General features: G+C 46.4%; 2 protein-coding genes across 14 annotated transcripts in view; one reads left to right on the top strand and one right to left on the bottom strand.

The window, feature by feature from the left end:
• Positions 1–19,118, top strand: part of LOC115569791 (band 4.1-like protein 3) — a 31,886-nt gene extending 12,768 nt beyond the window's left edge. The window contains exons 10-28 of one of the 12 annotated variants that reach the window (XM_030397902.1): positions 578–622; positions 1,709–1,861; positions 3,074–3,171; positions 4,106–4,281; positions 4,925–5,002; positions 6,293–6,397; positions 6,504–6,655; positions 7,456–7,503; positions 7,981–8,010; positions 8,092–8,274; positions 8,397–8,426; positions 8,573–9,034; positions 11,683–11,778; positions 12,107–12,184; positions 14,581–14,625; positions 14,788–14,886; positions 15,093–15,173; positions 15,420–15,541; positions 16,547–19,118. In XM_030397902.1, coding sequence (XP_030253762.1) covers positions 578–622; positions 1,709–1,861; positions 3,074–3,171; positions 4,106–4,281; positions 4,925–5,002; positions 6,293–6,397; positions 6,504–6,655; positions 7,456–7,503; positions 7,981–8,010; positions 8,092–8,274; positions 8,397–8,426; positions 8,573–9,034; positions 11,683–11,778; positions 12,107–12,184; positions 14,581–14,625; positions 14,788–14,886; positions 15,093–15,173; positions 15,420–15,530 — 2,070 coding nt within the window. In that variant the 3' untranslated portion in view covers positions 15,531–15,541; positions 16,547–19,118. Of the gene's footprint in view, positions 1–577; positions 623–1,708; positions 1,862–3,073; positions 3,172–4,105; positions 4,282–4,924; positions 5,003–6,292; positions 6,398–6,503; positions 6,656–7,455; positions 7,504–7,980; positions 8,011–8,091; positions 8,275–8,396; positions 8,427–8,572; positions 9,035–11,682; positions 11,779–12,106; positions 12,185–14,580; positions 14,626–14,787; positions 14,944–15,092; positions 15,174–15,419; positions 15,542–16,546 lie in introns of all 12 variants that reach the window. The other 11 variants (XM_030397900.1, XM_030397911.1, XM_030397901.1 and 8 more) reach the window with 11 other exon arrangements.
• A 7-nt stretch (positions 19,119–19,125) lies between these two features.
• Positions 19,126–25,122, bottom strand: part of lama1 (laminin, alpha 1) — a 39,629-nt gene continuing 33,632 nt past the window's right edge. For both annotated transcript variants that reach the window (XM_030397898.1, XM_030397899.1), the window contains 14 exons: positions 23,980–24,124; positions 23,757–23,898; positions 23,553–23,667; positions 23,290–23,442; positions 23,053–23,204; positions 22,769–22,963; positions 22,506–22,689; positions 21,988–22,094; positions 21,600–21,789; positions 20,467–20,616; positions 20,078–20,231; positions 19,845–19,978; positions 19,552–19,765; positions 19,126–19,428 (listed from right to left, as the gene is read on the bottom strand). In XM_030397898.1, the coding sequence (XP_030253758.1) occupies positions 19,274–19,428; positions 19,552–19,765; positions 19,845–19,978; positions 20,078–20,231; positions 20,467–20,616; positions 21,600–21,789; positions 21,988–22,094; positions 22,506–22,689; positions 22,769–22,963; positions 23,053–23,204; positions 23,290–23,442; positions 23,553–23,667; positions 23,757–23,898; positions 23,980–24,124 (2,190 nt within the window). In that variant the 3' untranslated portion in view covers positions 19,126–19,273. The remainder of the gene's footprint in view (positions 19,429–19,551; positions 19,766–19,844; positions 19,979–20,077; positions 20,232–20,466; positions 20,617–21,599; positions 21,790–21,987; positions 22,095–22,505; positions 22,690–22,768; positions 22,964–23,052; positions 23,205–23,289; positions 23,443–23,552; positions 23,668–23,756; positions 23,899–23,979; positions 24,125–25,122) is intronic.

The following is a 25,122-nucleotide window of genomic DNA, read 5'->3' as shown; positions in this document are numbered from 1 at the left end:
GAGTTACTGGTGAGGTATAAAGACTGAGGGACTAATTATAACAGGTGCATATCTGCAGGAAGTTTGGATGAAAATGAGTGTACTCTGAGAAGATCAGCGTCCACAGCATCTTTCTAGCGTCCTGCTGGTTCAGCTTATATATCAGGCTGCTGCTGGCTAATGTCAGGTCACAGACAAACAGACTGACGGGTCAGCACCTCTACAGAGACCCGTCTGCACCGCAACATCTCAGATCACGCTGTGGCTCTGATGGCCGACAGGGATCGGGACTCCAGCTGGACCAGGAGAGGTGGACTAATGTAAACGGACGTGACTCTGGTCTGTCACTCAAAGCTTTACAACACAAACTGCACTTTACTGAAGCCGTCAGTGGTGAGACAGGTCATACAGACAGACAGGTCGAGCAGCAACTGTAGCACTGTATTCAACATCAGACAACACTGTGATAGAACCTGTCTGTCTGTCTGTCAGTGTAATAGTACTGTCTGCCATCTTTGAGTATCGTATTAAATTTAGAGCAGCTCTTCTTCTTTATCTTTTTGTTTTGTCTGTCTGTCTGTCTGTCTGAATGGAGTAGATGGTAGGAAGCCGCTTTGATTGCTTGCCTTCAGCTAAGTCAGAGGTAAGACAGTTTCCTGTGTGTGCAGATATGTGTGTGTGTGTGTGTGTGTGTCTGTTCATACAAACATCTTCATGTCATCGTTAAGTTTACTGCCTCAGACTGTCCCTGTTATTATTAGATTAAATATTAGATTGAACATATGGTGTAGTAATGTGTCCTAAAACCAGAAATCAGTTAGCATGTTAGCAGGTTAGCACTTCCTGTACCCTTGTCTTAAAGTTTGTGAGTGTGCTGAATGTGTTTTCAGATAAATGTGTGTAATAAGCTGTGTGGTCACCACAGGCTGAACGTGTTTTGTTCTCCAACATAAAATCATCATTAATGTCCCACAGTTTAATTCTGAAGCTCTTCATGTGTTAAAAACAGTTAGCGGTTGCTAACGAGTGTCTGAATGAGACTACAGAGGTTGTCGGGGACATTAAACAGAGACTCAGACGTTTCCAAAGAGCTGAACTGAGGTCACAGCTGACTCTAACAACAGGAAGAGATCTGATTCGTTGTGACCAGACTGGTGATTTTTGACTTGAAGCTACTTTAAAAGTTTCATCATTTTACTGAAGCTCAGACAGAAACTCCTGCAGTCACACACTCATTTGACGAGGCTCTGAAATGTCTGGCCAATCAGAGAGCAGGGATGATCACTCATTCAGAAAAATATTGTCTGTTTGTATTCTTGTTTGATCACTGCAGATGAACAAAACTAACAGCAGCAGGATGCTGATTGACTGCAGTCTGACACCCGCCCGATAAAACACTGTGTATGTAACAGCTCTGTGGACATTAACACCTGAGCAACCCTCCTTACATCTGCTGTTTCCTGACACCTCCTGCTCATGACCGCAGATCAAAGTTAGATTTTCTTCAGGATTTCAGTCTGTGATATTGATCTAATCAATGAGGTAGAAAAAACATCAACAACAAAAATAAGAATGTGTCCAGGAAGGAACTAAAGTCACTGAAATACAGAGAAAAGTCGTCAGTGCAACATCAACTGAAACCACTTGTTCCATTTAAGTCATTCATGAATCCATGGTGTGTGTGTGTGTGTGTGTGTGTGTGTGTGTGTGTGTGTGTGTGTGTGTTTAGGATTCGGAGGGCGTGGCCATCATGTTGGGCGTGTGCAGTAGTGGTCTGCTGGTCTACAGAGACAGACTGAGGATCAACAGATTTTCTTGGCCAAAGATCCTGAAGATCTCCTACAAAAGAAACAACTTCTACATCAAGATCCGACCTGGAGAGGTGAGGCGCCAGCACCACAGAAGAAGACTTCAGACATGGACTTCAGAGTCCTGACTGGATCATTTATCACTGGATGTTAAGATCCACACAACTGCTGCCACTGTGTGTTTGTCGTTCTTCAGATTAAACTAAATGTAACGAACCTGCTTCATCTCATGTTCTCCCTCAAGAAAGATCACAAAGTGACCAAAATCTCTCCAGTCTGGGTCTGTGTGCACCTGATCCCAAAGTCCAGTTGGTTTGATCGGTTCTCGGGTACAGTTCACTAACCTGCCTGAGCCAGCTTGAAAAGTCGGTCTCGAGTACGCTCCATGTGTTTGTCAGGCGTGTTCGTTTGTTTGAGATTTGAGAATAGACAGACTATAAGAGAAGACAGACTACGACGTACTGTTAACTATTTATTAAGAATTGTATCATTAAGGAAAAGCAAAAGCTCGATTGATCTAGGACCTTTTCTGTTTGAAAAATCGCAGCAAAGCTGTTAATGCAACCAGTCGCCCAGAAAAAGATGCACAATTTCAGTGTACAATGTATTTTATGCTTTCAGTTACAACAAATGTGTGAAAAAACATCCCTGTCCTGTCTTCCTGCACATCTGCTCTTTGTTTAAGTTTTAGTGGCTGACTCCCTAACGCACACACTTCAGTGGTTTTGGGCAAAGCAAGTGTTATCTCTGACCTTGAGGCCTCTGCTGTGGATGTGTCAAATGTGAATATGTTCTCTGCTCATATCCTGGCTTTGCTCTCCTATGTATAAGCCCCTCATAAAAAGGACTAACGCTTTTGACCTATCTCATTTGTCAACAGGATCTCAGACAACTCTCTTACCTCTAGACAACTCTTTTAATAGTGTGGGATGATGGGAAAAGACAATCAATAGTTCAATAAATTGTATCATAGCATTTGAGTCACAGTGTGGCAGACTTCACATTTGAATGAGCAGTGTGCAGGTTCATGGGCAGTGTTAGGTACAGACTGAAAAACAGGTACATAAATCTGACATATGGATGACTGGTTTAGATAAATGCACACTATTTATACAATTATATTTTATATTTATGTTATTTATTTATATAGTAATTGGTCAAGAAGACAGACGATACTTTGGTGGGTCATAATGAAAATGTGTAAATCCTAACATGCTTCTTTGTGTATATTGGCAGATCACAGACCAGCTAATGTCAACTCTCTAAGTCTCACTGTTTGTCTCCAGTTTGACCAGTTTGAGTCCACTATTGGTTTCAAGCTGCTGAACCACCGAGCAGCAAAAAGACTGTGGAAAGTCTGTGTGGAGCATCATTCCTTCTTCAGGTCAGTGTGAGTCTGTGATGTGTCTGAGGTCAGAGGTCATGATGGGATGTGTCTGAGGTCATGATGTGATGTGTCTGAGGTCAGAGGTCATGATGTGATGTGTCTGAGGTCAGAGGTCATGATGTGATGTGTCTGAGGTCAGAGGTCATGATGTGATGTGTCTGAGGTCATGGTGTGATGTGTCTGAGGTCATGATGGGATGTGTCTGAGGTCATGATGGGATGTGTCTGAGGTCATGATGGGATGTGTCTGAGGTCATGGTGTGATGTGTCTGAGGTCATGATGGGATGTGTCTGAGGTCAGAGGTCATGATGTGATGTGTCTGAGGTCAGAGGTCATGATGGGATGTGTCTGAGGTCATGATGGGATGTGTCTGAGGTCATGATGGGATGTGTCTGAGGTCATGGTGTGATGTGTCTGAGGTCATGATGTGATGTGTCTGAGGTCAGAGGTCATGATGTGATGTGTCTGAGGTCAGAGGTCATGATGGGATGTGTCTGAGGTCATGATGGGATGTGTCTGAGGTCATGATGGGATGTGTCTGAGGTCATGATGTGATGTGTCTGAGGTCAGAGGTCATGATGTGATGTGTCTGAGGTCATGGTGTGATGTGTCTGAGGTCATGATGTGATGTGTCTGAGGTCAGAGGTCATGATGTGATGTGTCTGAGGTCAGAGGTCATGATGTGATGTGTCTGAGGTCATAATGGGATGTGTCTGAGGTCATGATGGGATGTGTCTGAGGTCAGAGGTCATGATGTGATGTGTCTGAGGTCAGAGGTCATGATGTGATGTGTCTGAGGTCATGATGGGATGTGTCTGAGGTCATGATGTGATGTGTCTGAGGTCAGAGGTCATGATGTGATGTGTCTGAGGTCATGGTGTGATGTGTCTGAGGTCATGGTGTGATGTTTGTCTCTCTCTCTGTCTTTCAGGCTGATGTCTCCAGAGGAAACTCATAAGAAGTTACTTTCTCTGGGTTCAAAGTTTCGTTACAGTGGTCGTACTCAGATTCAGAGTCGTCGAGCCAGTGCTCAGATCTCCAGACCTGCACCGCATTTCCCACGATGCATCAGCAAAAGGAACATGATGAGCCGCAGCCTGGATGGAGGTACTCATAATGATGATGCGAGTACTGGACCCAGTATCAGTAGCTCAGGTAGTCCTGGTGGCAGTATTTGTATTCATGATCCCAGGAGTAAACGTATTGTTCTCTGTATTACTAGTGGTTTTCATAGTTCAGCTCTCTGACTAGTCGGTTATTTCTTTGACCACACTAGTTCTGATCCCAGTAGTGGTAGTTCTGGTCTCAGTGATCATTGTTCTGGTCCCAGTTGTTTTACATTTTGTCCCAGTAGTGGTAGTTCTGGTCTCAGTAATTGTAGTTCGTGCCCAGTAAGTCGTACTTTTGGACTCAGTAGTCATAGTTCTGGTCCCAATAGTCGCAGTTCTAGACAAAGTAGTTGTAATTCTGGTCCCAGTAGTCACAGTTCTGGTCTGAGAAGTCGCAGTTCTGTTATCCGTAGTCGTAGTTCTGGTCTCAGGATTTCTTAGTTCTGGTCTCTGTAGTTGTAGTTCTGGTCTGAGTGGTCGGAGTTCTGTTATCCATAGTTGTAGTTCTGGTCCAAGTAGTCCTAGTTCTGGTCTCTGTAGTACTAGTACTACTGGTCCAAATGGTAGCAGTAGGAGAGTTGCTCTGTGATGTCACTTCTTCGTTCACTTGTTGGTGACTGCAGTTTTTGATTGGTCCTCAGCTTCGAGGGCAGCGTCCTCTCTGATTGGCTCTCCAGCCATCACAGCATCTCCTAAAGCCAATGGTGGCACGCACACAGGTAGAGCTCATTACTGCCGGAATGCTGCTACAAACTTGGCCACAGTTCTGAATGCCGCACTTCATTCACCTTGTCTGGAAATGTTGTGTCCTGGTTGGTTGGAGGGGACCTGTACATTCAGACACACCTGGGATTGGCTGTTTCAGTTTTTGTCCCCACTTGCTCTTCCATTTTTGTTACTGTAATCAGGTAGTCAGAGCTCCGTCCTGTCATCAAAAACATGATCAGGTGTGTCAGTTAGGACCTCACAGACCGGGGCCCATATCCACTTTAAAGTACATTTTATGGCTTTATTGACAGGACAGCTGAAGATACGACGGGAAACAGGTTGAGAGAGGGGGAGTGACACGTAGCAAAGGGCCCCGGCCCCGGGCCCTGGGCCCCGGGCCGCCGGGACTCGAACCCAGGGCCGCTGCAGCGAGGACACAGCCTCTGTACATGGAACGCTGCTCTACCAGCTGAGCTAAGCGGCGCCCCAGAGCTCCGAACTTCTAACACAGAGTCCAAGCTTCACAGTGATTTTGGAAACTTCGAAGAACAATTCTGGGCAGGAGGAAACAGAAACTTTGATTTTAGCAAAGAGGCGCTGTTGACTCAGGTGTGACACAGTCTTTTAAAAGCTGGTAGGAAATTGATATTGAAATTTATACACCTAATCATAGAAGTTACTCTCTATTCAGATGCAGTGTAATAATAAATATTATTTGATGTATTCAACATCTACAATCAGAAGATTGAAACTTTGTCTTTTCACCCCTCGTCTGATTAAAATACTCCTCAGGCTCTTAAAAGTCGAACCCAACCCTGTCTCGTCCAGCAGTCGGTACAACTCATCATTAAATACAGACAACACAATTAACTAAGCCCCGCCCCCTGATGTCCATGTCCTGATTAAGCTCCACCTCTCTCTGTGAACTCGACAGGAAGGAGGTCTGACTCTTTAATGAGCATTATTAGCATCTTTAGCATAATTAGCATTATTAGAATTATGAACTTTGTTATCTCTGTGAATATTGCTAACATTGTTAGCAATGTTAGCTTTGTTAGCATTGCTAGCTTTGTGATGCTTGCTAATAACAGGTCATGGCTTCATGGTGGTTCTGAATGCTGATTGGCCCAGGCTGCCTTGCATGTTTATTTAGCTCTGATTGGCTGGACTTGCCGTTGCCTTGGCAAGGACGGCCGAGATGTTTTGCTGCTGATGAACATGAGGATAGTGGTTGCTATGGTTACTGCTATATCACACTGATGTGTGTGTGTGTGTGTGTGTGTGTGTGTGTGTGTGTGTAGATATGGGGGCGGGGCTGTATGGAGCATCTAAATTCATCGCTGTTAGTGACCTCATCACCACGGTAACACCTGAGAGGAGGACGGATGAGAAGAGGGCGGAGCAAGGTACAGAAACAACCAATCAGAGGAGATGCATTAGAGCAGATGACTGAAACTGACAGACACATCCTCCTTTCTCCTTTTCTTGTCTTCTCTCCTTGTCTCCTCCTAGTTGAGGAGGTGCTGGTGTTGGAGAAGGAGGTGCAGGAAAGGTTAGAGGTGGATAAAGAGGAGGTGCAGGAAGACGAGGAGGAGAAGGAGGAGACCGGAGAGACAGTGATTTCCCAACAGAGTCCTCCAACTCCTCAGAAACAGGACACCAAGGTAACAAGCACCTGTCTCACCTGAGATGCGTGTCTCTCTTGTCTCACCTGTATCACCTGTGTTAGATGAAGCAGCCAGTGTTTGCTGACTTGAAACACTTTCTTCATCAGATGTATAAGTTATAGGTTGTTCACTGCCGGTTGTTGATGACTCTCAAGAAAAGAGATATGGACTGAACAAAGTGGTGAATTTGGTGTGAAACTTCTTGTTTATGATGTTGACTTTCTGTTTATGATGTTGACTTTCTGTTTATGATGTTGACTTCCTGTTTATGATGTTGACTTTCTGTTTATGATGTTGACTTCCTGTTTATGATGTTGACTTCCTGTTTATGATGTTGACTTCCTGTTTATGATGTTGACTTTCTGTTTATGATGTTGACTTCCTGTTTATGATGTTGACTTCCTGTTTATGATGTTGACTTTCTGTTTATGATGTTGACTTCCTGTTTATGATGTTGACTTTCTGTTTATGATGTTGACTTCCTGTTTATGATGTTGACTTCCTGTTTATGATGTTGACTTTCTGTTTATGATGTTGACTTTCTGTTTATGATGTTGACTTTCTGTTTATGATGTTGACTTTCTGTTTATGATGTTGACTTTCTGTTTATGATGTTGACTTCTGTTTATGATGTTGACTTCCTGTTTATGATGTTGACTTCCTGTTTATGATGTTGACTTCCTGTTTATGATGTTGACTTCCTGTTTATGATGTTGACTTCCTGTTTATGATGTTGACTTTCTGTTTATGATGTTGACTTGCGTTGGGACTGAAGGTGTGTTTGTTTGTGTTCCCAGACAGAGCTGACTGACACAGCTGTGGACGGAGAGCTGACAGCTACAGAGGTACTGCTGATAGAAACAGAGCAGGTTACAGTTTCAAACAGATCAGGACACAATAAACTCAAAAGGCTCCGAGCAGAGCTCATCCCCCAGCCAAGGGTTAGGGTTAGCCTTTAATTCAATCAAATCCAACCCAACAACAAATTGAACATGTTTTAATCCACGAGCTCCAGATTTATATTTTGATCTACATCAAATTGTCCTCGCTCAGAGATACCAGCCACCGAAATTCACCTGATTTTTTTCATCAAGATTTTTGCATCATTCCCAGAGAAATTAACCAAAATGTTGAAAAACATCTCACAATGTTAAAGAGAGGCACAGAGAGGGTCCAGACCCTTTCTTCATCCAAGTTTAGTGTCAACTAACCAACCAGTGATCCGTCTCCTCTATAGTGTCTGAGGCAACTACTCACTGCCACACTACTGAATGGTAACTGTTTCTAACATGAACCCATCTGTCTGTCTGTCTGTCTGTCAGTCCGATCAGGATGAAGACTTGAAGACTCAGGTAGGACTGTTATCAGTATTCTGGATGTTATGATGTTCTGACCTGTTGGAGACTCAATGTTTGTCTGCTGTTGATGTTCAGGAGACGTTGGGGAGTCCAGAGGAGGAGCTGAAACCTCAGAGCACCATCAGTGCTCTCAGACGCTCCTTCTTAGAGGGAGGAGCAGGAGGAGGAGGGATGACAGAGTGGGAGAAACGTCTCGCCTCCTCACCACTACGGCGGCTCGACGACTCCCCAATGATCGAGCCGCTGGAACCAGATGAGGTGATTTTCTGAAACACACTGACATCTGCTGGTGAATAAATGTAATGCATCCCCTCACTACAGACACATGAACCCTAACCTGTCTGTCTGTCTGTCTGTCTGTCTGTCTGTCTGTCTCTAAGGTCCTCCCCCTGGACAGCAGCTCATCAGCGGTAGGTCGACTCAGTTGTCAGTCAAACACAAACAGCCACCTGAACCACACAGGTGCGGCTGAAAGCACCTGTCTTTCTTACCTGTCACATGATTGTTTAGTCAGTCAGTTTGTGTGTGTTTGATGTTCCTCACCTGTGCACTCCAGGAGGGAGGGGTCATGACAAACCAATATCCTCCTCAGCCGATCAGAGAGAAGGGCTACACTGTGGGGCGGAGCTATGACACTGCCTCTGGCAGGGTCATCACCATGACAACAATCGACGACAGCTCTGATGTTACCATGACAACAGGGATTATTGAGATGGACAGGCAGGTCAGGATCCTCCCGCTGTCCTCTGCTGATGATGTCATCACAGGGGGACCGTTAATCACAATTTGTGAGGTGAAGACGCCAACCTCGCCATTGGAGCAGCCGCCTGGCGTCTGTGACATCATCAGTGATGTTTTTAGTGAGGATGACACCAGAGGAGGTGGAGCCAGAGCTTCTGCGATCTCACCTTTGACCCCAGTCCTCCCTCGTAAATCCCCTCTAGATGAGCTGAACCTCAGCCCCACCCCCTTGCCAGGTCCCCTGACTGGCAGAACGTCACCTTCCATGGCAAGAGTGGTACGCTGATCGGCTGGTTGGTGATTAGCATGGAAAAAAGCATGAGGCGCAAACACAGTGAACCGACAATGACACATTAACTCCTGCAGTGCTGAAACAGGGAATGTGGCTCATCTGAGCTGGTTCAAACTGAACACCTCAGCTCAGCTGATAAACCAGGTGGAGATCAGGTGTAATGTGTTTCAGTACTCTGAATACTTCTAGTGCTTTAAACCAGAGATGAAGCTTTAGACGTCTCGTTCTTCTGTTTGAACACAGTGTTGTTCCTCCTGTCTAGCAGGAGGCAGTGTGAAGCTGCAGTGTTCAGTTTAAACTCCCCTCAGCTTCTCCCTTCACCTCCTAACAGACACCATTTTGTTTTAAAATGGTGCAAAGGAAGCAACATCAGATTTTCATTATGTTTTGGATTTCTCTTGTGAACACACAGTGTTTATTACTTGGTTTTGATTGGCTGCGGGGGGGGGGGGGGGGGGGGGGATTCTTTTTTTTATTGCTCACTTCCTGTTGGCCGACCCTTGTTTTCATTGGTTCTTTTGGCTTCTATGCTTATTCCTTGTTTGAGGCTTCATGGTTGGCTGTAAACTGTAACCTGTGATCCTTCAGGTCGTTACAGTAATGTGACTTAGACTGAAGTAAAAAAGGAAAGACTAGTTACTCAAAGTGTCACCTGCTAAGAAAGATGAGAACAACATCACAGAGGAGTCTGAGCAGTGTGTCACCCTCCAGTCCTTTCTGAACCACCGCCAATCCACTGCCAATGACCTCCTTAACAGCCGCAGCGTCCCCAAGTATTTTGGTTTGAGGAGCTCCTCAGTTTTTTTGTCCAATGCCTGATGTCAATCCTGCTTTTTCTTCCTGAGTCTCGTTTGCCAGAACGTCCTAACCCTAACCCTAACCCCACTGAAAGTCCTGAACCTCTCCAACACCCGGGTTCATGCTTCAGCAACCAAAGGCGCTGCAGCCCTTCTGGTTCCAGATATCCACTGCTTAGTCCACAGAGCATGGAAGGCCTCCATCTTGAGCTTGCTGTCATCACTCCCTGCTGGTGTCCACAAGATCTTCTCAGCATGACCAAATTACATTTTCATTCTGGCATTTAGCAAGCGCTTTTGTTCAAAGCGACTTCAAGTGATTCATTGATCCATACACTGATGGTGATGGCTGTCATGCATCAGGAGCAGTTTGGGGTTCAGTATCTCGCCCAAGGACACTTTGACATGCAGCTAGGGGGAGCCGGGATTTGAACCAGCAACATTTGGATTACAGACGACCCGCTCTACTCCTGAGGCTAAATGACCACCAATGACCTTCTGACCACAACAGTCACAGTTGGAGTCACCCCCACATGGAGGCTTTGAACATTTAGATTTCCAGTCCCCAACCCATGTCCTTCTGGGATGCACAAAAAACTCTTCTGGAGGTTGGAGCTGAAGACCAGTTTAGGCCCAAACATGTTAATTCATGGCAATTCCATGACTGGCACTGAAGTTCAATAACAAAGCCCCCCTCAGGTTCATATCAGGCCGGCTGTTCCTCCCAATCACCGCCCTTTAGGTTTTTCTAACCCTAACCCGTCACTGCCCATGTGATGGCTAAAGCTCTCTCCACCCAGAGACTCCAAGAAGGCCGGATACTCTGAACTGCTTTTGGTTGCAAAGGTACCAACAGTCCAAGTCTTTCCTTCAGCAACCTACAGTCTCACTGAGGTGACACTCTCGTTCTCCAGGGAGATGAGTATGAGTATCATGAGTTTCCCCACATCAACGCATCATCTCCCTCCATGGGCAACTACAGAAAAGGAGAGAGTCCAGCTCCACTAAAGGACATGGCTCCTGAGTCTAGTTCTCTTTCCTTCCCATGGTGCATTCCATGGACCTAGAACCAGTCAGGGGTCAGCGCACCAGTCCTGCTCCAAGCTTGCGAAGTACCTGACTCTCTCCCAGGTCTGGATCCAGGAGGGCGCCCCAGTTCACTGGTTCCAGTCAGTTTGCAGCTCCTTTTTGACAGATTCATACACTTTGTGTGAATCTCTCTTTTTCTTGGGCAGTGGCTTGATTAGATCTGATACGTCTTCTCTTCACTCTAACGCAGCAGAGATAGTGTCCAAAACCTTCAAAGGCTCTTATTTTGTAATTTAATTCCTGCTGTGTTTCTTCACTTCCTGGATGTACCTGCTTCATTTTCTTCTTCTTCCCTCTTCTTCTTCTTCTTCTCAGGAACTACCTGTCATTACAGAACACAGTAGATCATAGTAGATCACAGGAGATCACAGGAGAGACTTAATAGAAGGACGTTGCGTATTTGTCTAGACTTTGTACACTTTTTGAATTAGCTTCAGTTATGCAGCGTGCCAGCTAACGACAAACACAGATTAGTAATTATAGACTAATTACTAACAAATCTATTTCCCACACCCTTTAAGGCCACACCCTATATGACCACGCTCTATATGACCACGCCCCCTGCATGGCTGCAGCCTGGCTGTCAGTTTCTACTGAGAATCAAAACTCTTTTCATTTATTTTTATGTCATTACTGAAAAAGCTGAAGAGGTCTCAACCTCATGTTGACATCTGTGTTTGTGTGTGTGTTTTTGTGTTTGTGCATGTGTGTGTGTGTGTGTGTGTGTGTGCGCGCGCGCGTGTGCAGCCTAAACCTACATTTGATGAAATGTCTCCTGAGCTGACGGCTCTGCTGAGGTCAGCCAAAGACCAAACGACCTTCAGAGAACACAACCTGCTGAAGGTGCCTATATACCTCTCTACCTGTCTATCTGAATACCTGTCTATCTGTCTGTCTGTTTACCTGTGTACCTCTCTACTTGTCTGTCTGTCTGTCTACCTGTCTCTCTACCTGAGATGCAGCAACATCAATCACTGTAACTGCTATAATACTTATATATCAATATTATAACACTCGCACCTTCATCATGATGTTTGAGACGTGCCATGTTGAGATAATTGCTATGAAAATGTAATTCAGCTGTTCAGATATTATAAACACATTATTACCAATATTTCAATATTATTGATTGCTGTAGCTCCGCCCCCTCACGCCTACATCTCTGTTTCAGACATCAGAAAAGGTGGAGACAGTCTTCCTAATGACAGAGCCATGTGACCAAGACCAACCAATGGCAGACGAGCCTCAGGTAGCAATGGGAAATCTTGTGGGTCCGCCCCCTAGTAACCCCCCGCCCCCTCCACCAGGGGCCTGCATGATGCATGCTGATGATGTCACTGAAGAATGGGCCAGTGATGATGACAGTAATAATGCTAACGATGCTAACCAGGCTAAGAGTCCAGCAGATAAACATGTGGTCAGTTATGATGATGTCAGTGATGATGAGCCTAGCAGCCAGGCTAGCGATGATGATGCTAGCGATGCTAGTGAAGATGCTATCAGCGTGTTAGCACAGGCAGCAGTGGAGGAAGCCATGGAGGCTGCCGTTAGACAGGCTCAGAGCCCAGTTAATGATGCTCATCAGGACAGCATTAATGCTAACTTTGCAGTTTATCACAATGAGCAGGAGCTAACTAGCATGGAGAATAGGAACAGCCCCAACACCAGACCCCTTTCTGTTCTGGGCTCTCGACCCACTGGAGCTGTGTCTCTGAGTTACCATGACAACGAGGACTCTGATGACTCTGAGGAGGATGGTGGACGGTGGCGGTTTGAAGAGAACTCCCCTCCTCCCTCTTTACCCCGCCCCACCTCCAGATGTTCACCTGGTTCCACCAATCAGATGCAGCCAACCGACCACAGTGATGACAATAATGATGAGTCTGAGGTAACACGTGAGACAGAAATCTGCCTGTGTTTGACCTTTCCCAGACTCACTTGTCCCAGAGGCAACTGTCCAACACCTGTCCCAGTGAATCATGTCCCAGATGCACCTTTCCCAGTAAGTCATGTCGCTGACTCACCTGTCCCAGAGGCAACTGTCCAACACCTGTCCCAGTGAATCATGTCCCAGACTCACCTGTCCCACTGATTCATGTCCCAGACTCACCTGTCCCAGTGAATCATGTCCCAGACTCACCTGTCCCAGTGAATCATGTCCCAGACTCACCTGTCCCAGTGAGTCATGTCCCAGACTCACCTGTCCCAGTGAGTCCTGTCCCAGACTCACCTGTCCCACTGATTCCTGTCCCAGAATCACCTGTCCCAGTGAGTCATGTCCCAGACTCACCTGTCCCACTGATTCATGTCCCAGACTCACCTGTCCCAGTGAGTCATGTCCCAGACTCACCTGTCCCACTGATTCATGTCCCAGACTCACCTGTCCCAGTGAGTCATGTCCCAGACTCACCTGTCCCACTGATTCATGTCCCAGACTCACCTGTCCCAGTGAGTCATGTCCCAGACTCACCTGTCCCACTGATTCATGTCCCAGACTCACCTGTCCCAGTGAGTCATGTCCCAGACTCACCTGTCCCAGTGAGTCATGTCCCAGACTCACCTGTCCCACTGATTCATGTCCCAGACTCACCTGTCCCAGTGAGTCATGTCCCAGACTCACCTGTCCCAGTGATTCATGTCCCAGACTCACCTGTCCCAGTGAGTCATGTCCCAGACTCACCTGTTCCAGTGAGTCATGTCCCAGACTCACCTGTCCCAGTGAGTCATGTCCCAGACTCAACTGTCCCACTGATTCCTGTCCCAGACTCACCTGTCCCACTGATTCATGTCCCAGACTCAGCTGTTCCAGTGAGTCATGTCCCAGACTCACCTGTTCCAGTGAGTCATGTCCCAGACTCACCTGTCCCACTGATTCCTGTCCCAGACTCACCTGTCCCACTGATTCATGTCCCAGACTCACCTGTCCCAGTGAGTCATGTCCCAGACTCACCTGTCCCAGTGAGTCATGTCCCAGACTCACCTGTCCCAGTGAGTCATGTCCCAGACTCACCTGTTCCAGTGAGTCATGTCCCAGACTCACCTGTTCCACTGATTCATGTCCCAGACTCACCTGTCCCACTGATTCATGTCCCAGACTCACCTGTCCCAGTGAGTCATGTCCCAGACTCACCTGTCCCAGTGATTCATGTCCCAGACTCACCTGTCCCAGTGAGTCATGTCCCAGACTCACCTGTCCCAGTGAGTCATGTCCCAGACTCACCTGTCCAGTGAGTCATGTCCCAGACTCACCTGTCCAGTGAGTCATGTCCCAGACTCACCTGTCCCAGTGAGTCATGTCCCAGACTCACCTGTCCCACTGATTCCTGTCCCAGACTCACCTGTCCCAGTGAGTCATGTCCCAGACTCACCTGTCCCAGTGAGTCATGTCCCAGACTCACCTGTCCCACTGATTCCTGTCCCAGACTCACCTGTCCCACTGATTCCTGTCCCAGACTCACCTGTCCCCCACCTGCCGGTGATATGAAGTCACTGCAACAACCCTGCAGAGTAAAACATCTTGAAGAACAGATCAGATTTACAGATCAGTTGAAATTTGAGGACAATTTCAGCATTAAAACTTTAGCAGGAAGTACATTTTTTCCTTTCAGTTTTAAAATGTGTTTATATTGTGTGTGTTGCTGTCAGGAGGTCCCGGTGATGAGGAAGACTCTCACATATGAAGCTCCAGGGGTGAGGACTGTGTTTGTGTGTTGTTATTGATAATGTAAGAGGTAGTTTTGCTGACATTCATCAGAATATATATAATTGACTTCTTAAGCAAAAACACATCAATACCAAATCAGTGTTTCGAGTATTGATTAAATGGCAAATGTTTATGTGTGTGTGCTCCAGAGCCGCGCAGACTCTGATCCTCCTGCAGGTTTGCTGCTGAGCTCTCAGACCTTCACTGCAGAGACCGCAAACACCACTACAACCACACACATCACCAAGGTAACACATACCAGTGCTCCGTCAACCAGACGTGTCTCTGCCAGAGACAGTGACGATGTGAGTCTTACTGGACATTTGAGAGATTAGAAACAAGAATATCAGAGACACGAAGCAGAACTGAGGTGATCATCAGAGGATCCAGTAAAGGTGGTTCATTAGAATAATGTCTTCTATCTGTCTCTCTCTGTCTCTGATTTTCTCTTCAGACGGTGAAAGGAGGAATTTCAGAAACCAGAATCGAGAAGAGAATCGTGATTTCTGGAGACACAGAAATTGACCACGACCAGGTGAATGTCTGACTCATCACAATGAAAGTTCACTATTCCTGAGCTTTGTAGAGGTCTTCACACAGACAACACAGATTATGAAAACAAACAGATCTGGATTTACTCAGATCATACACATCTGGATTGACCCTGGACAAACCTGTACGGACCACAGCAGAGGCTGGTCTGTCCTGGGTTAATCCTGACCTGGCTCAGGACCTGAACCTGTATCTGGACCAGGCTCTGACCCTCATATCTCTCTTGAAGGCTCTGGCGGCGGCGCTTAGCGAGGCGCGGCTGCAGCATCCTGAGCTGTCCGTCACTCGAGTTGTCGTCCATAAAGAAACAGAGGTCTCTCCTGATCATGTGATTGATTAGTGACATCACAGGTAACAGGAAGGGTCAGACCTTGCCCCTACAGGTGACGTCTCAGGCTGGATGCTGATTGGCTGACTGGTGCATGGCATTCACAACATTGTTTGCATGTTTGACATTTTCAGAAACTTGAAGTTCAAACAAGTTCCGTCTGAAAACACTGCACACTGTTTTGCTTCAGTTTCTGCTTGAACGACATGTTTCTTTGAAACGATGTGAAACGAGCTTCGAGTTTCGTTTCTCTGGTTCGTGCACACAAACATTATAATGAGGCTGATTGAGCTCGATGGACAACTTAATGATCAACAAACCAACATTAAGACAGCTGCAAAAAAGACAACACATCTCCAATCCTATGCTAACATGCTGTTATAACATTATTCACTATCCCCTGAAGTATGACATCATTTTACAGGCCCCGCCCACTTTTATCCATCTGTGTTCATTTCTGATTTTATGCTGACTCAGCAAACAGTGTTCAGGTGAAAAGAAAAACAACAACAACAGATGTCTGCTGAGGACAGTGGTTAACATGCTATGCTAACATTCTGGACCATACTTATTGTACTATGTTAACATACTAATTAGAATGAGCAAAGAATTGTCCTTGCTAGTTTTAGCCTAGCCTTAGCTGATGAAAAAGTGTTGAGAGTTCCCTCTGGTGGTCAAGCTAATTGATTGGTCAAACATTCCAGCTCAGTCTAAGTCTCTTTACAACAGACAACAGACAGTAGTTACTGGAATAATTAGAAGATATGTGAACTGAATACTATTAAAAAACAGCTCTTAAAAACTTTTTACTGGCACAAATCAAATTCTAGTGTGAAGTGACTTTTTTGGTGGATTTTGTTTCCTTTGTGTTGCCACCAGAGGGCGACTCCATCCCTCAGGATTCATGAAACACGATCATATTACTTTCACTTCTGAAGAGTCATACCAAAAACAGATTATTTTGTAGAACTTTAAACAATCTTTTGTCCAACATTGTGTTTTTACAGCTGCTTCTGTCTCTCTTTCAGGACTGACTCAAGAAGCCTCTGCTGCATTATGGGACTTGTAGTCCAGACTACTGAGCCAACAAAGACACTGCAACATCCAGTGGAAATGAATTGAAATGAGGATGTACACACACACACACACAAACACACACACACACAAACACCCATGCACACACATGCATATACACCTGTACATACACAGCAGCACCTGTCTGTCTGACTGGAGGTGGGGCCAGTGGCTAAGTTAGCTTCAGAGCCGTGAGCTATTAGTCTTAGTTTGATTATATGGTTAGATTTAGTTGAAGGCTTCATGATGGTAGTTAAGTCACATTTGAGACCACGAGCGACTCTGTTCTGTATTTATACAACACAGACAGGTGAGAGGCAGACAGGTGAGAGACAGGCAGGCAAGAGACAGGCAGGCAAGAGACAGACAGGTGAAAGACAGATGACGCTGCTGCTGTGACACCATCAACGCGTTCCCATAGCAACCTGACAACCAGAGCCGGTCAACCTCAGATGAACCTTCACAACAAATGAGCACCAAAACTTGACCTGTTGCTGCATCTACTTCCTGTTTGAACAACTCCCACCCCCACCCCACGACACACACCTGACATTCTGACAGGTTAAAGCACACATCTGAATGGTTGGTTGAATCAGGTGTATTTAGAGACAGCTTTATGAAACATTCAGGAAATAGTTTGCATCACATAAGACAGATTTCTAATAACCTCTGACCCGTGTCACCTGGTGAGGTCACCCGACTCTGAGTAGACTGGAGGAGGAACTTTTATTCTGAAAACCTGATGCACACCTTTTCCTGTCTTAAATGTAAAACAGCATGATTGCTAGCACTGTAACCACAGCTAAAATTCAGCTCTGTATTTACCCATAATGCAATGGTAATGTGCCATTCTCTCATCTCACCATGAAATCCCTCATTAGGAATTATTTTACTCATCTATGTGTTTGTTGTTTTTTGTGTTTGTTATTTACTTATTTAATTATTTATTGATCTATGTTTGTAATCCCAAATAGACTGACCACTCCCCCCTGGTGTCACCTTACAGACTGACCACTCCCCCTGGTGTCACCTTACAGACTGACCACTCCCCCTGGTGTTGAGACTGACCACTCCCCCCTGGTGTCACCTTACAGACTGACCACTCCCCCCTGGTGTCACCTTACAGACTGACCACTCCCCCTGGTGTCACCTTACAGACTGACCACTCCCCCTGGTGTCACCTTACAGACTGACCACTCCCCCTGGTGTCGAGACTGACCACTCCCCCTGGTGTCACCTTACAGACTGACCACTCCCCCTGGTGTCACCTTACAGACTGACCACTCCCCCCTGGTGTCACCTTACAGACTGACCACTCCCCCTGGTGTCACCTTACAGACTGACCACTCCCCCTGGTGTCACCTTACAGACTGACCACTCCCCCTGGTGTCACCTTACAGACTGACCACTCCCCCCTGGTGTCACCTTACAGACTGACCACTCCCCCTGGTGTTGAGACTGACCACTCCCCCGGTGTCACCTTACAGACTGACCACTCCCCCTGGTGTCACCTTACAGACTGACCACTCCCCCTGGTGTCACCTTACAGACTGACCACTCCCCCTGGTGTCACCTTACAGACTGACCACTCCCCCTGGTGTTGAGTTACAGACTGACCACTCCCCCCTGGTGTCACCTTACAGACTGACCACTCCCCCCTGGTGTCACCTTACAGACTGACCACTCCCCCCTGGTGTCACCTTACAGACTGACCACTCCCCCTGGTGTCACCTTACAGACTGACCACTCCCCCCTGGTGTCACCTTACAGACTGACCACTCCCCCTGGTGTCACCTTACAGACTGACCACTCCCCCTGGTGTCACCTTACAGACTGACCACTCCCCCCTGGTGTCGAGACTGACCACTCCCCCCTGGTGTCACCTTACAGACTGACCACTCCCCCTGGTGTTGGGTTACAGACTGACCACTCCCCCCTGGTGTCACCTTACAGACTGACCACTCCCCCCTGGTGTCACCTTACAGACTGACCACTCCCCCCTGGTGTCACCTTACAGACTGACCACTCCCCCTGGTGTCACCTTACAGACTGACCACTCCCCCTCGTGTCACACTATATTCCTGTTTTAATTTCTTTATGATAAATTCAAACTGTCTTTATTCACTGAACTGAAATAAACAGATAAATAAATGATCTGATTTGTGTATTTGCACCAGCAGGAAGCTATTTGATGTTGAAGGTTTAGGTTAAAGCAGAGATGTGTGTAGCCAGGCTGCAGCGACCCATCATCGTACTCATGGCCTATTTTTACTGCGACACAAACACAGTTCTCGTCACACTCGCCACGAGTAGACAGTGTGTCCACTCGACGCGGCGAAGCTGAAGTCACCTCGCCATAATAACAACATCTGACATCCGACGCAAACAGCCGACACAAACAGCTGACATTTGCTGCACTGACAGGCCTTCAGTGCAGCTGATGTTTAAAGTTTGATCAGACAGCATCTTCTCTGATTGTTCATGTTTCATGAATCTGATGAATAAAGTTTTAATAAATCAAATCAATCAGTTCTCAGATCTAATCATCTTTATTGATTAAAGTAGACACTGATCAAAGTTACAGATTAAGATCCTAAATCTAATCAGCTGCTTCTAAAAACTCTAAACATTAACCAGTCTCTGTCAAATCTGTGGACCAATCAGAGAAGGTCTGGGGGTTGCTAAGCAACAGGACATGAGTTAGGAGTGACACCCAACAGGAAGTGGGCGGAGCTGAATTCCAGAGCGTCACTCAGGTGAGATTTAATGAGCTGCAGCTTCCTCAGACAACCTCTGAACCTGGAGCTGATCGACAGGCAGTTCTGCTTCACGCCAGCTGGAACAGAAAGACAGACAGGTAAAGAGAGACAGGTGGACAGAGACACAGACTGGTCAGTCTCAATAACACATCATGATGTTTATATTTCAGTCTGAATGAAGCGTTGGTGCTGTTGCTCACCTGGATATCCTCCCAGGTAAACAGGGTTGTTTGTCTCAGCAGAGGTGGATTGTGGGTAAGGGTTGGGGGTAGTGTAACTCCGCCCATCTACGCTCAGACTCAGGGCGTGTTTGGTCTTTCTGGCCAGCAGGCGGTGCCAACGTCCATCACACAACAACTGACCCATCGAACGCACCGACACTCGCCCCGCCCCGTTATTCACGTTAAACACCACCTTAGGAGAAACACAGGTAATTAACATATATAATCATACACACACACACGCACACACACTCGGGTAACTCTCTGCTCACCTGTCCGTTGATCATCTCCAGCCCAATGGCATCGACCTTCGCACTGCTGATTCCCAGAAAAACTCCTTCTGATTGGCTCGAACGAAACTCCAGAGACACTGACACATCAGAGCCGACCTTATAACCATCACGCACTGAACACACACACACACACACACACACACACACACAGAGTTTAATCCTTTGATCACAGTAAATATTATTTCCTGTCTTGATGTTGATGATTGACTCACGCAGGATGGCGTATCCACTGCCATTAAAGTAACTTCCTGTCTGATCATTGGTGAAACAGGAAGTGACATCATGCTGTGAGGCCGGCTTGGAGAGATCTAACATGGCTCCGTTCAGACTGACAGAACGAACACAGCCTGGAAAACTGCTGCTCACCTGAGAGATGGATAGAAGAGTCATTCAGGTGCACCTGGCTCATCTATTTCATGACACCATGTGACTCTTGTGACTGTCTTATAACTCAGGTGACTCATGTCTGACACTCAGGTGAGGTGATGGTTTACATTAATATCCACTGTACATGAAGTCAAAGCTTCACCTGTAGAGCAGGTTCACCTGTACCTGTGGAAATGTGTGTAATGTCACAGGTGTATAAAGAGTAAAGTCGTACATTGATCCTGCGGGCGGTGAGCGTGTGCGGCAGTCCTCCCAGGTAAAGTCTGTCATCCACATCCAGCTGGTTTCCTTTAACTGACACAGAGTCCGGACTCGACCCGTCGACCTTCACCGATAGTGACCGCCGGCTGACCTCAGCGCTCACCTGAGGGGCAGTCAGTTTAGATATCATTATATCGTTCAATAATCAATAACAGCTAATATGGTTCTGTTTGAGATTACACCTGACACTGTGACATCATCACATACAGGGGATGATGTGTGTGTGACAGTGCATCTGTGGCAGCATTTTGAATCAATCAAACTTTCATTATTTGAGTTAATTTGCTGAACAGGTGAATCAGCCAGGTGTGAGTTACATCATCACACCTGTTTAAAGGGATAGTTCAGTTTTTTTGAAGTGGGGTCATATAAAGTACATATCTATAGTGGATCTGTTTCCTACCGTAATCACGATCAGCGCAGCCTCAGTTTGGAGCAGCAGAGAGCCGCTCCAGCCCAGACGCTCAGCTTTGTACTGCAGTGAACGGGTCCAGAGAAAAAGAGAATTTAACCACCTAAAACAAGGCTCACCTAAAAACATCTATATCAGTTCAAGTGTATGTTGTATAGGTAAAATTCACACCGCTTTACATCACGGTCAGGCCGTGCTTTCTTTTGGCACAACATTTTCTCAACCACAGAACCTCCGTATCCCTACGCATTAGCGTAACTGGGCAACAGCTGGTATCCTTCCACATTAGCGCTCATGCGTAGGGATACGGGGGTTCTGCGGTTGAGAAAATGTAGTGCCAAAAGAAAGCGCAGTCTGACGGCGATGTAAAGCGGAGTGAATTTTACCTATACAACGTACACTTGAACTGATATAGATTTTTTTAGGTGAGCCTTGTTTTAGGTGGTTAATTTCTCTTTTTCTCTGGACCCGTTCACTGCAGTACAAAGCTGAGCGTCTGGGCTGGAGCGGCTCTCTGCTGCTCCAAACTGAGGCTGCGCTGATCGCTGATTACGGTAGGAAACAGATCGACTATAGATATGTACTTTATATGACCCCACTTAAAAAAACACCAACTATCCCTTTAAGCTGTGAAGCCCAGTGTGTGTGTTTGATGTGTGTGTATGTAAACTCACGGTGTGCCACTCTCCGTCGTTAATGGCGACAGACGAGGTGATGGAGGCGGGGCCTTTCCCCAGGTCAGCTGACATCATCAGTCTGCCACCCATCAGTCGGAGAACGATGAAGTCCATCTGTTTGGAGTCGGTGAGGAGGAGGATGAGCCCGCCCTGAGCTCGGCTTCGAACCGACAACCTCAGCGAAACGCTGAGTAGGACACGAGACAGAGTTCAGATGAAATGTTATGCGACATCCTCGGAGGACGTACGCGTCCATGTGACCACAAAGCTACAACATGAGCTGATTATGGTGAAATCATTAAAACCTGTGCGCACACCCAAACTGAAACCCTAACCATAAGCCCCGCCCATATCTGACTGAAGCCCCATCTTCATGGAGACTGACCTCCTCCGGACGGTGTTGGGGTTGATGATGAAGGTCATGTGACTGTGTTTGGACGACCCAAACTGAGCCGTTGAAAGCAGGAAAGTCGGCTCCATCTCTGACACACACTGCAACACACAGATCAATAATCAATACCACTGAAGAGTAATCAATACAGAGTGACCAGTGACACTGACTGATTAGCAGTAATATATGTCAATATGTATTTGAGTGTTATGTAATTTGTAACTTGTACATAAAGTACACAGGAGAGAGTACTTTCTTAATGTTATGGTTGGGGGCGGGGTTTATTGTATAAGACTCTTCAGTTTGATCAGTTTGAATCTAAGGTGTGTGAAATGATCAGATCTCTGCAGGAGGGTTTTTGATGCATTACATCACAGTATTTGTAATTTGTAACTGAATACTTTGTGATGTATTTATGCTGATCTAAACCAATAAAAATAAACACGTTCGCTTATATCATCAGTATTCAAGAATCAATAAGTCCACTTATCAATAAACAGCATATTGATTACCGTCAGTGCTCCAGGTGTCAGGGCACTCAGGTGTGTGGGCTGTGCTACAGGCAGGTGGGCAGGGTCATGGGTTGGTTCTACATCCTGATCATCAGGGAGCACCGCCCCCATGACTCTCTTCTCCAATAGGCAGCTGTCAAGCTCCGCCCCCTCATATCTCACAGCTCCTGATAGGTCAATGAGCCTGGAGGGAGGAGCAAACCAACAGTTAACCAATCATCTGCGTGTGCCCGTGTGTTTGTGTGTTTGAGGGCAGGACTTACGCTCTTCCCACCACCAGGTGCTGAATGCAGCCTCTGAACCACCGGGACATTTCCTGTAATCTAATGGGCAGAAGAGACTCCTCCCCTGATGGCAGCCCACCGATGAAGAAAGATGCTGGAGACAAACGAGAAAATCCACCCTGCAACAGAGAGACGGACTTCAGGTGTTCTTCGTCCACCTGCACGGACAGAGACCTGAGAGACAGATAGGTGAGCCATCAGTTCATACTGATCAATCAGGTGATACAGGTGAGACAGTTGTCTGTTACCATGGTTGTACCTACTTCCTGTTGATGGTGATGATCACAGAGTGTGTTTTTCCATCACTGAAGGATGCTCTGTCAGGTTTTAGCACCATCACTCTCCGGGAGGCCCCACCCACCTCACCAAGCTCTGCCTCCACCCCACCTGAGACCAGGTGGACAGATAGGAAGTGCTGCAGACACACGCGAACAAAGAAGGTTATGTAATGCATCAGTAACACCGAGTGCACAGGTGTGTCATCTGTCTGTCTGTCTCACCTGTCTCTGTGTGCGGTCATCACTGAGAGCAGCCAGCAGGACTCCTGAATGGTTATTGGTGGTGAAGGAGAAGAGAAGCTCCGCCTCCTGACCGAGTGATCGAGGGGCGATCTGAACGAATCCTCCGGCCAACAGCGACACGCTCCGCACCGCCTGAGACAATCAATGAACATGTATGATCACTGTGCGCTGAGTACACAGCCCTTCCTGTACTGCATATATGTACTGTGTAATATAAATACTCGGTGTACTCGGTGTAGTACCTCCAGTATGCAGCCCTTCCGGACTCCGAATGCGTCTCTCAGAAGGTCGAAGTTGGACCGAGCGATCTCCACATTCTTTATACAGCCCACATACGACCTGGAGACCACCTGCCGCCTGGACACCACACAAACAAGTACAAACAGTCACACAGGTGTAGACATCACCTGTGAAACACCACCTTCTCACTGACATCACAGACCCACCTGATTGGTCTAGAAGCAGGAAGTCCTCCAATGTAGATGGGGTCAAGGTCGGAGCGGTTCAAGTCGGAAGCCGTTCCGGGAGACTCCGCCTCCAACACCTCCTTCTCTGATGACTGGTCGGCTGCCATGATGGACATGTAACCTGCAAACACAGCAGCACTTCATGTAAAGTTGCTGTAGGAGCAGTAAATACACCAGCTGAAAACTGTAGCAATATTAATACCTTTGCGTTTGCTCCTCTGCAGCGTGATCTTGTACCAAACTCCGGTGTTGTACTTCCTGTTGGATGTCAGGATCAGAGCACCTGAGCCGAGGTCAAAGGTCAGACGAACACGCCCGTCCACCAACTCCAATGACAGGAAGTCCCTCTGAAGAGACAGGAAGTGAGGTCATGTGTGCTCCACAATCATAGGTGTGATTGGGAAAGGACAAAAAAGCAGGAAAATATACGGCTCCACTATGTCTCTTTTTACATTTATTTTGTCCCGCTGTTGGCTTCAGCCAAGAAAGAAATAGTTTGCCCCACACGTCCAAAATTCTTAGAACAGTGTTTCCCCTAGATTTTTCTGTAGCAGTGGTGCCCTGAGTTGGTAACCTGACAACACTAGGGGGGTCCGGGGGCATGCCCCCCTTAAGAAAACTGTGAAAAATAAACCTTTAATGGTGACTACACTACACTACATGGCGACTGAAAAATTCATTTTCAGAATTTCAGAATCAGAATCTAAGACATGAGACAAAATAGTGTAGAAGTTGACATTGCTGCTTGAAAATATGTTAACCTTTTGAGCATTAGAGAACTTTTTTACCATTATTTTCTTTATATTATAGATTTTTTTATGTTAACAGAACCTGTTTCAGAAGTCAGTGGGCCACATGACGTGGAAGCTATTAATATTCATGTAAAATAGAGGAAGCACTAAAATACAATAAGAAAAGGTGTGTCTCATTCATCCAGTTTACTAATACAATCAGCTGCTGGTTTGGAGTCACTGGGTCACATGACATGGAAGATTTCGAAAAAAAACCTGAATTATTTTGTATTAATATATTTATGCTAAGTACCGTATTGACCCAAATATAGGACAAGGTTTTTTTCGAAGAAAAAATTATGTGAAAAAGTGGGGTCGTCTTATTATCGGGGTCTAACCGTTGACACATGCTGATAGTTGTCTGTGTCGCTACACGACCGCAACTGCAGAGGGCGCCAGCTTATTGTAGAGACGTCACTGACACTGTGGCTGCGGTTATCTGTCAATCACAGCGGAGAAGAAGTGACAGGAGATGAAAAATGGAGGGACGCTGTGATTTTACGGAGCAAAGTGGATCAAGTGGGGCAAGTTAACAGACATCTGAGGCGGAGCTA

The sequence above is a fragment of the Sparus aurata genome, chromosome 19, assembly GCF_900880675.1.
Source record: "Sparus aurata chromosome 19, fSpaAur1.1, whole genome shotgun sequence".
NCBI classification, from domain to species: domain Eukaryota; kingdom Metazoa; phylum Chordata; class Actinopteri; order Spariformes; family Sparidae; genus Sparus; species Sparus aurata.
The sequence above is the reverse complement of the archived record's forward strand: the minus strand, read 5'-3'. Positions and strand labels throughout refer to the sequence as shown.